The sequence below is a fragment of the Amblyomma mixtum genome, chromosome 5 (assembly GCF_055824585.1).
Source record: "Amblyomma mixtum isolate Tamu chromosome 5, ASM5582458v1, whole genome shotgun sequence".
In the NCBI taxonomy this organism is placed as follows: Eukaryota; Metazoa; Arthropoda; class Arachnida; order Ixodida; family Ixodidae; genus Amblyomma; species Amblyomma mixtum.
In genome coordinates this window covers 58,572,023-58,586,809 of record NC_143016.1, presented here as the reverse complement: position 1 = coordinate 58,586,809, position 14,787 = coordinate 58,572,023, and the positions used below count along the sequence as shown (strand labels likewise).

At 41.9% G+C, this 14,787-nt stretch overlaps 2 protein-coding genes and 1 long non-coding RNA gene across 7 annotated transcripts in view; 2 read left to right on the top strand and 1 right to left on the bottom strand.

Annotated features, from left to right (window-relative positions):
• Positions 1-4,262, top strand: LOC149342314 (heparan-sulfate 6-O-sulfotransferase 1-like). Its single transcript, XM_089544605.1, has 2 exons — positions 1-740; positions 1,367-4,262. The coding sequence occupies exons 1-2, from the start codon at positions 187-189 to the stop codon at positions 2,058-2,060; spliced, it is 1,248 nt and encodes a 415-aa protein (XP_089400731.1). The 5' UTR covers positions 1-186; the 3' UTR covers positions 2,061-4,262.
• Positions 4,263-4,610: 348 nt separating this feature from the next.
• unc80 (unc80, NALCN channel complex subunit) overlaps positions 4,611-14,787 on the top strand; it is a 139,197-nt gene continuing 129,020 nt past the window's right edge. For all 5 annotated transcript variants that reach the window (XR_016283020.1, XM_089544604.1, XM_089544603.1 and 2 more), the window contains exons 1-5: positions 4,611-4,888; positions 5,451-5,499; positions 10,073-10,093; positions 10,639-10,718; positions 11,396-11,627. Coding sequence is in view for 4 of the 5 variants with exons in the window: in XM_089544604.1 (XP_089400730.1) it covers positions 4,797-4,888; positions 5,451-5,499; positions 10,073-10,093; positions 10,639-10,718; positions 11,396-11,627 (474 nt within the window). In the remaining variant the exon portion in view is untranslated. The remainder of the gene's footprint in view (positions 4,889-5,450; positions 5,500-10,072; positions 10,094-10,638; positions 10,719-11,395; positions 11,628-14,787) is intronic.
• Positions 8,464-14,787, bottom strand: part of LOC149342313 (uncharacterized) — a 7,521-nt gene continuing 1,197 nt past the window's right edge. Inside the window, exons 2-3 of the long non-coding RNA XR_016283021.1 lie at positions 14,539-14,687; positions 8,464-10,011 (exon numbers count right to left, since the gene is read on the bottom strand). This is a non-coding gene — a long non-coding RNA (uncharacterized LOC149342313). The remainder of the gene's footprint in view (positions 10,012-14,538; positions 14,688-14,787) is intronic.

Here is a 14,787-nt window from a genome sequence, read left to right as displayed (position 1 = left end):
CCGGGATTTGCGGATCTCCGGTGAGGCTATGTCCGGTGTTATCCTCTTTCCGCTCACTGTCACTGCACCTTTCTGTCAACAAACATGGCAGCTTACGTGCTTCTGCTTCCGAATCGATGATGAGCGTGCTTTTCCAGCGACGAGCAATGTGGCCGTAGATCAAAATTCTATACAGAAACGTGTGGCATGCACTTTATCACGCCGACAGTTTGTCGGTCGGTCCTCATTTGTGCAGCGTTTGTGACCGCATTCGTGTTCATTTTGGTGAGTTCCGGCAGCTCGTCGTCGCGACTTGCCTATCACTGGGTGCGACTAAAACCGTCCAATTATTGGCAGAAACTGAAAGGGCTGCAGTTTGTTCACAGATCGCAACATTCAAACGATAGCCCGTCGAACGACACGGGGATCGGACTGCATAAAAGCAATTATGAAGTACCATCCGTCCGGGGCGAGGACTTCGACATAGGCGGCGCGGACGTGATAGTTCTTTTACAAATACAAAACGCCGGCGCTAACTTCTTGGAGCGGCGACTGATCGAAGACCTGGTATTGCAAAGACCTTGCACGTGCCGACGACGTCGAAAAATTTGTCACTGTTACAGACCTCGCAAACGCAGTTCGTGGCTGTTCAGCAGGTACACACTGGGGTGGAAATGCGGCGTGCACCCGGATTGGACAGAACTTAACACCTGTGTCGACCGTGTGCTTGACGAAGATGAAGGAAGCCCGACAAAACGCAGGTAAGTTCTGGTTCGTCGTAATGTTGCCGCACAGTGAAGTAACCGTAGCGTATTCAGCAGCCTATGTTTTCACAACGTGGAAACCACAGAAAAACTCGCGGCATAAGCATGCATCCAAAAATCGAGCGCTGCCCTGTGCATTTAGGTGTGTGATCCATACAATGTATCTCGCAGTTGTGGATTCGGCATACGCATATTGAAGCTGACTTGCGTCGATTGTTTACTTGGCTGCCTTTTTAGAGCTACAGTGGGTGCATTCGTTTAAAAAAAATTGTTTTAGTATGGCCAAAGTATAACACAGTCGACTACGCATTTCTTCAGGTGTTTTTAAATCAACAGTTAACCGGAATTAAGTCGCATCACTTCATTTGGTACAACAGTCATAGTTACAGCTCTTCCCTCGCTGATATATTCCCCATAGCACATATATGTGCAATGGGGAATGGTAAAAAATGGTAGGCAGAAAAAGAAAAGTACCTCTACACTGCTGGCCTATTCACACTGCCCGTGGAAATGGGTGTGCATGTGTTCATCCATGTGTTTAATATATATTCATGGGTGTTTACTATTGTTCTGCAGCAGTACTAAAGCACGAAGTTTTGTGTTTGCCTTCTTTGAACCCGCAGGTATTTCTACATCACTGTGCTGCGAGATCCAGTCGCACGCTTTCGCAGTGAATGGCGACGGTTTCACCAGAATCGAGGCTGGCATGGCTCCCGACCTCATCCTCATTTTTGCCTGGACCAGCCAGTGTCCATGCCTGCTCCCAATGTTTGCTTCGAGGGCAGGAGGCCTGAAAATATAACTTTTGCTGAATTTGTATCTTGTTCAGCGAACCCAGCTATCAATCGCCAGACACATATGCTTGCAGATCATGACCTTATTGATGGCTGTCCTCAGAATGATTCTGCTGGTTTACTACTTACCAAGGAAGATCGTGATATAGTACTTTTGGCCAGTGCAAAAAAAAACCTTGAACACATGGCTTTTTTTGGCCTTGCAGAGTTTCCTCGTCTTTCAGAGTCTCTGTTTGAAGCCACTTTCAAGTTGAAGTTCCGGAGAAGGGCTAGGCCTCGTAAATTTTTGAGGGGCCGATCAATGGGACACGGTCGCGCAGTTCCTTCACCAGGTGAGGTGGAGCAAGTTACAGCTGCTAACAGTTTAGACGTAGAGTTGTACAACCATGCTAAGGAGATACTTTTTGCCAGGTTTCATAAATTGAGTAACACTGATCCAGCTGTGGAAAAGGAGAGCAATAGTGTAGATGCAGAGGATGATGAAAATTGGGCTGAAGAAGAGGACTTTTTTGACAACCTATAGCAACAATCTGCTTTTTTATTTAAATGCAACAAAAGTTGCAAATTGTCTTCAGTTTGTAAACAATTCCGTCACGCCAAGAATATCAGGTGTTCAAACTAGTTCAGGACGAGTCCCAAAACTGTTCAAATTGGTGTGGTAATCATTGCTTGTCGGTATGTCTTTATGGCAGCTTGGGCACCCTTCCCAAAGAAATCTGTCATGTTGCTTCTTGGCTATTAGTGGGAAATGTCGAGTTCTATGGATGATGATTAGAAGAAATGTAAATAACCATTATCAATTGCATATTTTGTGTTCCTTTGGCTGCTGTATTAGAGAAAGCTATCACTGACGGGTCATGATCGGCAACTTTTTTGGATAATAAGGCAACTATGCCGCCTCGCAAGTTCATTTTGACAACAGCCGTATCCAGTGCCACATGTGCCTAAATTTGATGCCTGTGTGATGCAGTGTTTTTGCATGCGCACAGTGTCTTGAGCAAGCTTTGACAAGCATTGGAGAGCACTGTGATGCGGAGCGTGGTGGCTGTGGCTGTTGTTTCAAAGAACATTGAGCAAAGTGGGTTGAATGACTGTAGTTCTTGCTGAAAAATTTGAAGCACGTACATGTGCTGGTATCTAACTTAGCCATTGTCACCTTGATGTTGCTACAGTTACTGCATCAGTGATGTTCCTTATGTCACAGGTGTGTGTGTGTGGCTAATGTTATGGTTTACTCTGTGTCCCTGCATGCGTTGCATTGAAATGTTAAACTTGGTGGGAAATTGAAATAATTAACCTAAGAGCTCTCTTCTGGTGTCACATTGCCAAATGTGCATTTTGTCTTTCTTTCCCAAATGAAAATGCAGCATTTGCAACTTTTGTTGACTTTCTACTGCAGTGATTTTTTGCTGTTGAGTGCAACTAATACTTTATTCAATCTTCTACGGGAGCTTCTGTGGGAGGTTGATTGAGACATTGAAAGGATCATAGGCAATTAAAATATGCTGCTTGTATTGTTTGCATGAAGACAGGACTTTATTGTTGGTCCGTCCTCTGTGTGTGTATTTTCAACACGTGTGTATTGTACCTAGCTTTGTATACACCTCAGTGATTCTGTCTTATTTACATGAGATTTATTTCCAACTGTGGAGGCTGCTATTATAATTCCTGTGCTATGTCAAAGTTTACATCATGTGGAAGAGTATTGTGAGTCAGCTTACTGTATTTAAGAACCATTTTTGCTTACATTGACCACATTGAAGCTGGTTTTAACTGTGTGAATGGTTGTCGCAGAGCCCAGTTATTTGTGTGTGCGTGCTTGTGCGAAAGTTTCTTCACAGCAGCTATTGTGACGGTGAAACCTGTTGGTTGAATTAATGGCATGCTGTTTCTCTTTACCCTTGTTGAATGCCACTTTTGCATTTTGATGACATAACTTATGTACAAATGAATTCAGTCTCAATTTCTATGGCATTGCTGGCTTTTTTTGCCCTCGTAACCATACATGTTGAGCACTTGTTTCGAGTCATTATTGTTCGGACGTGCTCTGTAGTGCCAGGATAAGCAGAGAAAAGTGTCACATATGCTTGTTTTGGTGTCCTGTGGTTGAGTGCTGGGTATGTGTCAGACAAGGTCTGTTTTGATGTTGTAGAGCGTGGCACTTGTACAAGGGGAGGGCGGGGTGGGCAGGTGCATTTACCCATTTGGGTAAAGGGTGCCTTTTACATATCACTTTGCATTGATTTTGATGCACTAACTGGGTATTAGTGTGAGGTTTTGCACTTTCCAGATACCAGTCAAACATCGCTATTACTTGCGGTTAAAAACAGCACTTACTTGAGACAGAGGAGAGTGGGGACATGCCGCTGTTAAGTACCGCTATTACTGGCATATCACCAGCATGAAACTACATGAAAAGTATGTAATCTGGGCTGACGTGTGCATACAGAAGTGCTTGCCCTCGGTGTGAACAAAATACTGTGTGAATGAATGGGTATAATATCGAAGGTACCTTCAGAGTTTCTGTGCAGTGGATCAAATGCGTCCTTTTATTTTTACTGATAAGTCTGTGCCTATAAGGCATTGCGCATGTATATATATCTTTTCATACATAGAAACCATGGATGAATGTGATTAACCATTACATGTTCATGTGTTCTCTGTAATAAAAAGTTGTGTATACGTGTGTATATATTGTCAGAAGCAATAAATGCCCCCACTGTTATTTGCATTTGTTTCTTTGGTTCCGTTACCCTGACGCTTTTGCGTCAACGGGCAAATGGCCCGTTGTGGGGAGGAGCTTGCCTTTGCGCAATAGCGAGATTACCTGCAAAATATTACGCCTTCTACGCTGCCGTGAAAGGTATTAGTATTACGTACGCCTTTCAGGATGTATTTCTTTTGTGCCCGCTTCGACCGTAATAGATATATAGCTGCCCGAGCGCGATTCAAGAGAGAGAAAAAAAAAGCGTTTAAAAATTGCAAAATTACTCGCTACTCCGTTGAGACCGGCGCGGTGGCGCTCGGACGCGCGGATCACGTGCCCTCCGGATGCGGAGGCGGCGGAGGATCATCCACCCAAAGATGGACGACGATACTTGAAGAGGCGCCGGCGAGCTCCTTCAACACGAATGTTTTTTTCCCCCAACATTCCCATTGTTTTTTCGTTCACGCCCTAGTTACTGCTTGGTAGCGCGTTAACGTATCCCGCAAAGACATTTAAGGGTATCCTTAGTTTTCGTTGAAACGTTCGATCGGTATGCCGAAACGGAAACTAGAAGAGGATCAGCATGAACCCGACGAGCTGTCAGTGCCTCTGCCGATACAAACGTTTCTCTGGCGACAGACAAGGTAGGTGTTTATTCCGTGTTGCTCCCAGAAAACACTAGAGAAAGCAGGCTGCAGGTTGCGCATCGTTCGCAACGGTGGCAAAAAGTGCTGTTGCGTGTTGGCGAGATGATGCACTACCTTTTTTAAACAGTTTCCTCGCCAGTAAAAATAACGTACCCGGTCTAGGAGCGCGGTAGTGGCTACTTGTGATTCACAGGTCCTTCAGGATCAAAGTGTTCGCTTTCCATGTTCGTTAAATTAACGCTATGGATCTGCGAACAAAAACGTAATATGTTTATTTTGTCTTAGTGAACCGACACATGTTTTATATGTTGTTTAGGTGTACGTTTTTAATCTGCGCTCTAGTCTTCGCTTAATTATGCCGCACACCGCTCAACTTTACGTGATCATTAGCGTGCCAATTAATTTATCATGTTTGCGTTAAGTGTAATGAGCTTTTTAAATATTGAGTGGTTATTTCTGTCATAAAAATGCCCTTTAATCTCTCCGCGCTGGTTTTTAGACATTAAATCCGTATCGCAGTATAGGTGATTAATTGTATGCATTTCTTCCGTATTTGCAGCCCATTCATACGTCCAAAAATTGGCAAAGCCCATGATGCGTCAGCAATGGTATGATTAATTGTTAATTATTACCTCTGAGAACAAAATAAAAGTTTTGCTCTCTCTCTCTCACACTTATGCATGTGCTGCTGGTGCTTCCATATTTTTGCACGTTCACTGCGAAAGGAAATTTGCACATGCTGAACCAGTGGTACTAATTGACCAATGAAACTGCATGTCAGAATCATAACTTAATCCAGGGCTGGGTATTAAATTGCTGCTGAAAAGGGAAGCCGCTGTTTCTATGAAGGGTGAGGTGATACCTTCACTTTTAAATTCCAAATTGAAGAATTCAGCATAATTCAACATATTTTATTTGGCTTTATTATGGACAGGAGCTCCACATTTACTTGCATAATGATGCATTGGCATGATAAATGCATATATTATGCTTTGGCAGTGAAAATAGGTTTTTGTTAATATTTTATGCTCTTAGTGAATGCACAAACTGCCCAAATGCAGATTTTTCAGAAAAAAAATTGTGTTCATTAAGTTGGTAGACACCATGTTTGGCATTTTTAAATTTTTCATATATTTTGGGTGTACAGAAAAGTGCAACTTCATTGGAAGCCTTGAAGAGGGAAAGACAAAAACAAGTATTTTTAAATTGTCTTGATTCATGCATTTACCTTTTTTTTTTTTGCCCTTGAGGGTACCCACACACTCTCATTCTTTTCTGTCAGTTGCACTTAGTGCCACACCTTTGCTTTTCTGCCTCAAAGGAATGAAAGTGATTTCACTGGTTTCTCACAGATAGTTTTCTGACATGCACTCCATTCTGGTGATCAGCAAACAAAAGAGCATTAATCATATCTCTGGCTTTATATTCAATCGTTACAGGTTGGCTGCTTTGTCTGTACTGGGAGAATATTGTTGATAATGCCCTATACCTATACAGTTTCGCCAAAGTTCTGTCTGTGAATTTTCACTGTTCCCTGTATCTTCGTTCTTTGCCGTGCTGCCATTCTTTTGATTCTTTTGCTTACTTATATGTCATGCAAAGTGTCTTATTTGTGCTTTTGATTGATTCTTTTGCTTACTTATTTCATCCAGTGTGTCTTATTTGTGCTTTTGTTGTTTGTTTTATATTTGTGTTTTTTTTTTATTCTGTTCAATTGCCTGTGCCCCCCCCCCCCTATGTAATACCCTCTCGAGGGCCTTTAGGGGTATTCTGTATAAATAAATAAATAAATAAATATGCTATCAGATTATGCTATCAACTGTTTATGCTATCAACCGGGCTGATCTGTTGATAACAATGAACCAACTAGCGCAGACCAATATCCTGATCCATGTTTATGGTAACAAAATATTCACTTCAGTTCAGAAACTCTTTGAAGAAAAAAATTGATTTACTTTCTATTTGCTTTGGTTAAAGGCCACCATTCACACATGAGTAGCCTTTAATACTGTGAACAATTTAATTTTTGCAGTGTTTGTGGATGGCCTGCACTCGCGCAAAAGAAGTTGGGATATCGAAGAGGCGTATATTTTCAGCAGGACACATTAAAAAACTTTCTTGTGACAGTCAATTTTCTGTCAAGAACATGAACAAACTGATGCAAAATTGAGATTTATTGGTTGATCATCTGAAAGTCTTGATTTCATACAGTGCCTTCTGGTGGTAATCAGTCTTCTCGTTTGGCAGGCTCACAGAATTCATGTCTTCGGATTATTCTGCAATTTCAGTATGGAACAAGACTGTTAAATGTTCTACTTACAAAAAAAAAAAAAAAATGGAAAGATGGGACCATTTACAGTATTCTTCTTGAGGCTGCTGTCATTTCATTGTGATCAAGTTGCAATTGTGATGGATAGAAGACCGTGAATGAAAACAGTGGTCTGTTGAATGAACGACTGAATGAATGAATGGTTATAGTCCATGTGAGATTTTATTTCTGTCATAATAGTCTTGTACTGTTTGCGTCATTGAAAACGGCAAATGTGATGAATGGCATAGTGATAATGGTTTATGGGTTTAGGGAGGTTTAACGTTCCAAAGTGGCTCAGGCTATTGGGGACGCCATGGTGAAAGGCTCCGGAATTTTCGACCACTTGGGGTTCTTTAACATGCACTGACATCGCACCGTACACGGACCTCTAAAATTTCATCTTCATCGAAGTTCTACCGCTGCGGCCGGGGTTGAACCCGCTTCTTTCGGGTCAGCAGCCGAGCGCTATAACCACTGAGCCACCGTGGCGACGGCATAGTGATGAAATTGAATGTCTAAAAATATTAGTTAAAATGCTTAGCTACTTTGTATAAGCTGCCTTTTGTATCTCAGTATTCCTTTAGTTTCCAAATCCTTGTGGAGCAGTATTTTTATTCATCTGGCTGTGAATTGGCTTGTCATTGAGTTGTGTCTGCTTGGAACAAGTTTGATTATTCTAAGAAAATTCCTTATTGTCACAGTATGATGGAAACCCCTTACATGCGTATCACCTATGTTCAGTAATGTTTGATGTGATCAGCTTTAACTATAGGAAGGTTTAATACAATGTTTTTGCATAGTTTTAGCATGGGACCAGGATGAGCTTTTCTTCAGTTGCAAAAAGTTTCTGAGAAAGCAGTATAACGTTCCTTTGTAGCCGTATATCTTTTGCTCAGGGATGTTAACAAGTAATTACTCCCTAGATTCCCTAGATTATTGGAAGCTGTATTGCACGCGAAACACCCAAGAATTACTATGACTTCAAAATTGGATAGCATGCTCATATTATTGAGCCATGAAATCAATTTTCATTGCATGTAGGCTCACTCATAGATGGACCAGCCAGGTGGTTCTAGCTTTGCGGTAAACCACAGTGGTAGCTAGTGATTTGAGCATCCACCTCGTATGCGGGAGGTATGAAGTTCACCTTAGTGACACTGGGTACTCAATGGTGATACTATGGGTACTAGTCAGGCACGTAGCCAGAAATTTTTTTCGGGAGGGGCCCAAGAGAATTTTGTACCAGGGGGGGGGGGCTAACGGTCCATGCTTAAAGAGAAACTTCTAACAGAGCTAGTGGGGGGGTGATTGAGCTCGGCTTTAAAAGTGAGGTGGGCGGGTGGGATTCCTCGGCTCTCCTCTTCGATACGTCCCTGGTACAAGCTTTCCCCCGTCCTGGTGCTCGGCTTATTTTGGGTGAGGTGCCTGGGAGGTGGGTTTTGAGCAGACGAAAATGCTTTGTGCTGTGGCGCTCTTTGGCTTAAGCTTCCCTTGTGCCATTGAAATCCATCATGATCTGCTTTAGTCCTATAGGTATAAACCGTAATCTTTCAGAGCCAGTTGCACACTTTATCCAGTGGTCTCTGCTGCTATGTATGCAGTATGCAATGCGTTGGGATGTGCGCAGCTGTCGTGTAAATTGTTTCAATGTGGTATACTATTTGGTTCAGTAGTAGATGGTCAATGCATTAAACATGCTAACGTCGGTGCGGTGTTATTCAATCAGCCTACTGCACTCGTTATTGGACTGACAGTGGGTTTTTTTTTGTTGATTTCAGATGCTTGCTAATTTTCATTCATTCGTTCATTCATTATTGCATGCCTAGGAACATCATGGAGACTTGACATTGGTGCACATGTAATGGCAACAAAAGTGTGCAATGAGCATGAGAAGCTAAAAAAAGACACTGCAATGTGAAAAATAAGAGTAGGTCTGAAGCACTTCCAGGCACCTGTGAAAGAAAAACAAGCCAGAAAACAAGTCAGATTCCTTCTATTTTAGGCATTTACCAAATACTTGCATTCTGTGCCTGGGTGAACCTTTTCGTTACTTGTCTGGAGAAAATAAATCAGTGGTGTAAGAACATGCAAGCGAAAGCTGGTTGCAAGGTCAGGCACATCAGTTTCACTGTCAATGTTATATACGAAAGAAGCAGTCGGCACTGAGAAGGTGCCTGCCTGTTCAGATTTTGAGTTCATTGTGTTGCAGTTTGCCTAATTCGCGCTTTCAATTTTGGTGACAAGGTGCATTTAATAGTAAATTATCTCTCATGCATCGTTTCAATCAGAGACAGTGCTACACGAGAGCATAGTTCCGGCAAAATGCTTGGTGCACAGAGCAGTGATATGAGCATGATGCATTTGCCATTGCATTGTTTGTGTTATTTATATGCTAGATAGTGCTGGGACTTTAGCAGTTTAGTGCATGCCTTAGATTTATGTGATGCAGAGATGAAGGGAAGTTGAGAGGCGACAGGACCTTGATGCAGTGGTAAGTTTTGCTAATTGAGGTTTCCTTGAACATTTATTGGTCTTAGGCATGTCATTATGTTAGGTACATATATATTTTGCTGAGTAACCTTTTAGCAAGGAGCATCTATGGCAGCAGAAGGAAATTGAGCAAAGTATGACTTGCTTTGTTCAGTTCCAGTGTCACATAATTTTGTGATAGTAATGGTGCTTGTGGAATTGTTGATTTTTATCGGAAACACTTGTGGTCAATTAATGCTGGTGTACTGCAGGCTGTATACGTGTGGGATGTGTGCTTGGCTTAAATGTTGTAAAATAGTTTTTCCACTCTTGGTGCAAACTGAAAAAAAAAAAAACAAAAACAAAAACAAAAGTTGATTAATTTTGTATTTGTTCTGCAGGAGCAACGAGAAGCATGCAAGGTTAGTAGCTTCATATTTTACCTCCTACTTCACTTGAACATGTTTGGTATACATGAGCATCATTCTTAGCAGTACAGCTTGTACTGTCTTTCATATTTGTTGTACCGTGCTAGCTATGGCAATGATTTTATTTATAGGCAAGTGATAATGAAAATATTAAAATGCACTATTTTTGTGTACATGCGCTAAAGCTCTTTCTGCCTGCTGTGTTCTTTTCTTCAAAATGTTTTCTGGCGGCTGTTAAAATTGTAATAGGTAAAGTCGCACCACTTGTCTGCTGTTACTCTTACTGTGCTGAAAAACATGTGAAAGAAAAGAGAAAGCAAGACATACATGTAGGCACAGAAAGCAGTGTATTTAATATTTTGGCTCATTCATGCACTTATGTTTTGGAATTAATGTGTGTTAATATAATGCGTTGAGGTCCTCTTGATATGTGCATTGAAGAGACAATTTTATGTTCACTTAAAGGTCATAGTATGGTACACTAAGCATCATTTTGAATCAAGCGGGCATGCTGATAGTGCTCTTTTTCTTGTTTCCAGTCCTTTGAGAAAGTTCTGGTGCAAAACATTCAGTTTGGCCTATCACCCAGTTTGACTGTTGCTATCAAAAGCATCAAAAGGTTTGTGTCCTCCCTTTGGTTTTTGTACAAATGGGATACCTTTTCTTTCATATGAATGTGAGTTGCATTGCACTTGATGTGCACTTGTGTTGGGATTTACATGAAGCCAGCTGTTTGTGTCACCTGCCAAAAACTTGCAAAATTTGATTTCTGTCGTGATGAGTTGTCAACCCAGACTAATTTTTTAGTACTAGTACAGTGTTCTGTGATGTGGATGCAAAGAGGATGGGGCTACTTTACATGCTATGTCATGTTCTGTATGTGATGTATGTCAGGACCATTTCATTACGCACACATGAGTGTCTTCCAATTTTTAAGTTTGTCTGCATACAGCTTCATTAGAGTTTTCAAGTGTAAATGGCAGTGGTAAACTAAAAATTGAAATTTTCAATGGTTTGCTCTGCTTGTCACATCAGGCAAGTTGGTCACTCTTGGGGCTTATCTACTGAATAGATGTGTAGCACAACTACACTAGTAGTGGGTGGCAACACTCCACAAACACTTGTGGTGTTCCTTTTCTAATTTAGTCGTGTTTCATGTTTCTTTAAAGAAAAGTGCTGCCTGACTTGCTCGGCATTCCACTGTAGTGCAATCTTGATAAAGGCGAAATGTTTGTGTGGGTGGTCTGTTTTGGAGCTTCTGAAATATGTTGCTTTGCTGTCTCGTGCTGCCGTCAGATGGCGCCTGGTACGGGCAGCCCTGCCGCACGTGATGCACTGCTGTGCTGCCCTGCTGTATGCTAGAAAGGAGAGCTGCTTGGAGAAACTCGGGGCAGCTGAGACCAAGCTACTGTATACTCTTCACTGGATCCTACTGGATGCGGCCGAGGAATGTACCGATGCTGAGCACAGCCAGACTGGGCAGGCACCTGACAAGAGCCAGTACATCTTCCCAATCACTGTTATTCAGGTGATGCTTGCTTATTTGTATATTGTATTGGCTCCAGTTCAGAGTCGGCAAATATATGAAGCAAGCAGTGAATGAGACCAAATAAACATTGTTAGGGAGGTGATCTTCAGCAGCATTGGTTGATGTGGCTGAAGTGGATGGCTTTACGTTTGGCAGCTGTGATAATATAGTATACCTACTTTGTGCATGTGTCCTTGAAAAGAGACAAATTATGATGGGATAAAAAGCAGGTTGCTTTCTAGGTAGTGATTGTAATGGTAAATATTTTAAGGTTATATCAGCCACGTTTATTTAACATCATGTCGATGTTAAATCTCTGTTAAATATCTGAGATAATAAATATAATCTAAGATGTTAAATATCTAAGAAATCCGAGTACCTCCACACCCTGTCATTGTGCAGGATGTGGAAGTGCTCAGCAAGGTGAGGTATAGTGACGAGAGGATGGTAAGGTCTCGAATTAGCCTAGACATGAAGCAGGAATGGAGGAAACTAGTAAGGAGGAAGCCCACCACTGAGTTTGTGGTCAGAGGGAAAGTAGTGGAATGCAGGATCTCGTTGCAGAACAGATATTCCGCTTTGTCTAGGGACAACAACCATAATGTTCAAGCAATCAGTGATGATCTTGTAGATATTGTTATATAGCGTGCAGTTGAAATAGGGAGTAGGATAGCTAGACAGGATACCGGTAAGCTTTCCCTGGCGAAAATCTTTCCCAGCCTAAATGGTTTATGGAACAATTTCCAGTTGGTTCCAGTTGGAACCGACTGGGTTCCACTTGGTTCTAACTGGAACCAACTGGAAATTGTTCCATAAACCAGTTGAGCTGGGAAATATTTTCACCTGGGTTCTCAAGAGACTAAAGATCTGATTAAGGAATGCCAAAGCATGAAGTCTTTAACCCTAAAGATAGAATAGAACTGGCAGAGCTGTCGAATTTAGTTACCAAAGTTAATCAATGAGTGTAAAGTAATCTACATAAGGAAATATGGTATGGAGAGATTTGGAGCACGTTGTAAGGAACAGAGATAGTCCTAAAAGTTGTCGAGAAGAAGCTAGTCATAGGCAAATATCAAATGTACGCACTAAGAGACAGAGGGCAATGTCATTACCAATATAGTTAATATAATTACAGTAGCCAAAAAGGTCTACACAGAACTGTACAGTAGCCAAAATAATCAATGTAATAATGGTGGCTGCAGCAGTGCAGAGGAATTGGACATCTCATGGGTAGCGAAAGAGGAAGTAAAGAAAGCTTTAGAAGCAATGCATAGGGGGAAGCAGCTGGTTAGGATCAGGTGACTGCAGATCCGGTAGAGAGATTGTTTCTAGAAAAACTGGCCACCCTGTATACGCAATGCCTCGCGACATTGAGCCCATTGAGTGAGGAAGCAGTCGTCAGGGACCTTAAAATTACATACATGTCAGCTTACTGTGTTTCGTATGAGGTATTTACCCAGGGAATCACTAATAGAATCAGGGCCACCTTAGACTTAAATCAACTAAGGCTAACTTTCATAAAGGTCACTCGGCAGTAAACCACATTCAGATTATCAGTGAGGTGACAGAGAAATGCTTGGAATATAACCAAGCCACATACATAGCCATCATAGAGTCTTCATAGATTAGGGGAAAACATTCATTTGACTCGGTCAAAACCTCAACAGTCATGCAAGCATTACAGAGCCAGAGTGTAGAAGAGGTATATGTAAATGTATTGGAGTAGTGGCTACACAACCATTGTAGTCATGCGGAGATAAAGTAATAAAATCCCAATTAGGAAGGGTGTCGGACAGGAAGACAAGATCTCCAATACTGTTCACCTTTTGTTTAAGGGAGGTATTCAGAGATCTCGGTTGGGAAAAATTGGGGTAAGAGCTATTGGAGTATACATTAGTAATTGTGATTGGTTGATGGCATTGCCTTGATAAGTAGCTCAGGGGGCAAATTACAAATCTTGAGTAATGACTTAGACAGGCAGAGTAGGAACTAAACTAATGTAATGTTCAACAGTCTCAGAAAGGAGCAGCAGTTTATGATAGGCAGTGAATTTTTAGAAGTGGAAACTGAATACATTTACTTAAGACAGGTAATGACTGCAGATCTGGACCATAAGAGTGAAATAATGAGGAGAATAAGAATGGGGTGGAGTGCATATGGCAGGTACTCTCAGATCATGAATCAGCTGTGTACCTGACTTACTATGGGGCAGAAACATGGAGGTTGGTGAAGAGGGTTGAACTTAATTTGAGGACAACGCAGCAAGCTATGGAAGGGAAAATGATTGGTGTAATGTTAAAAAATGGAAAGAGAGCAGAATGGGTCGGGTAACAAATGCGGGTCAATGGCATCCTAGTCGAAAGCAAGAAGAAGAAATGTGCATGGGCAGGGAGTGTAATGCGAAGGCAAGATAACCGATGATCGTTAAAGGTAATGGACTGGATTACAAGAAAAAGCAAGCATAGCAGGGGGCGGCAGAAAGGCAGGTGGGTAGATCAGGTTAGGAAGTTGCTTGGGTTAAGCTGGCTGCAGCTGGCACAGGACAAGGTGAATTGGAGAGATATGGGAGAGGCCTTTGTCCTGCAGTGGGTGTAGTTAGGCTGGCGGTGGTGATGATGATGATAGCCTAGCACGTTTTTTTAGCTTGTGTTTTCTAGAATTTCTCCTCCAAAGAAATTCAACCGCCGCGGCCGGGATCGAACCGAAAGACGCGGGTTCGATCCCGGCCGCGGCGGTTGAATTTCTTTGGAGGAGAAATTCTAGAGGCCCGTGTACTGTGCAATGTCAGTGCATGTTAAAGAACCCCAGGTGGTCGAAATTTCCATAGCCCTCCACTACGGCGTCTCTCATAGACTTAGTCGCTTTGGGACGTTAAACCCCATAAACCAAACCAAACCAAACCTTTTCATACCCAGAAGAAAGGAAGGTGATCAGGCTGGAGGATGATTTGGCTGTATTGTAGCTGATCTTTAATTGGGCCAGATTCTTCAAAATTACTTCCTGTATTTTTATCAGGTTGTACACAGTTTTCTGAACGGAAGGGTCGTGCAGTTATTGGCCCTGCAAATGAAAAGAAAAAAATTGGAAAAAAAATGTCCTCACACATAGCATGTGTTTAGAAATGCAGCGATTGTTGAACCAGCCTTCCACCATATTTTGT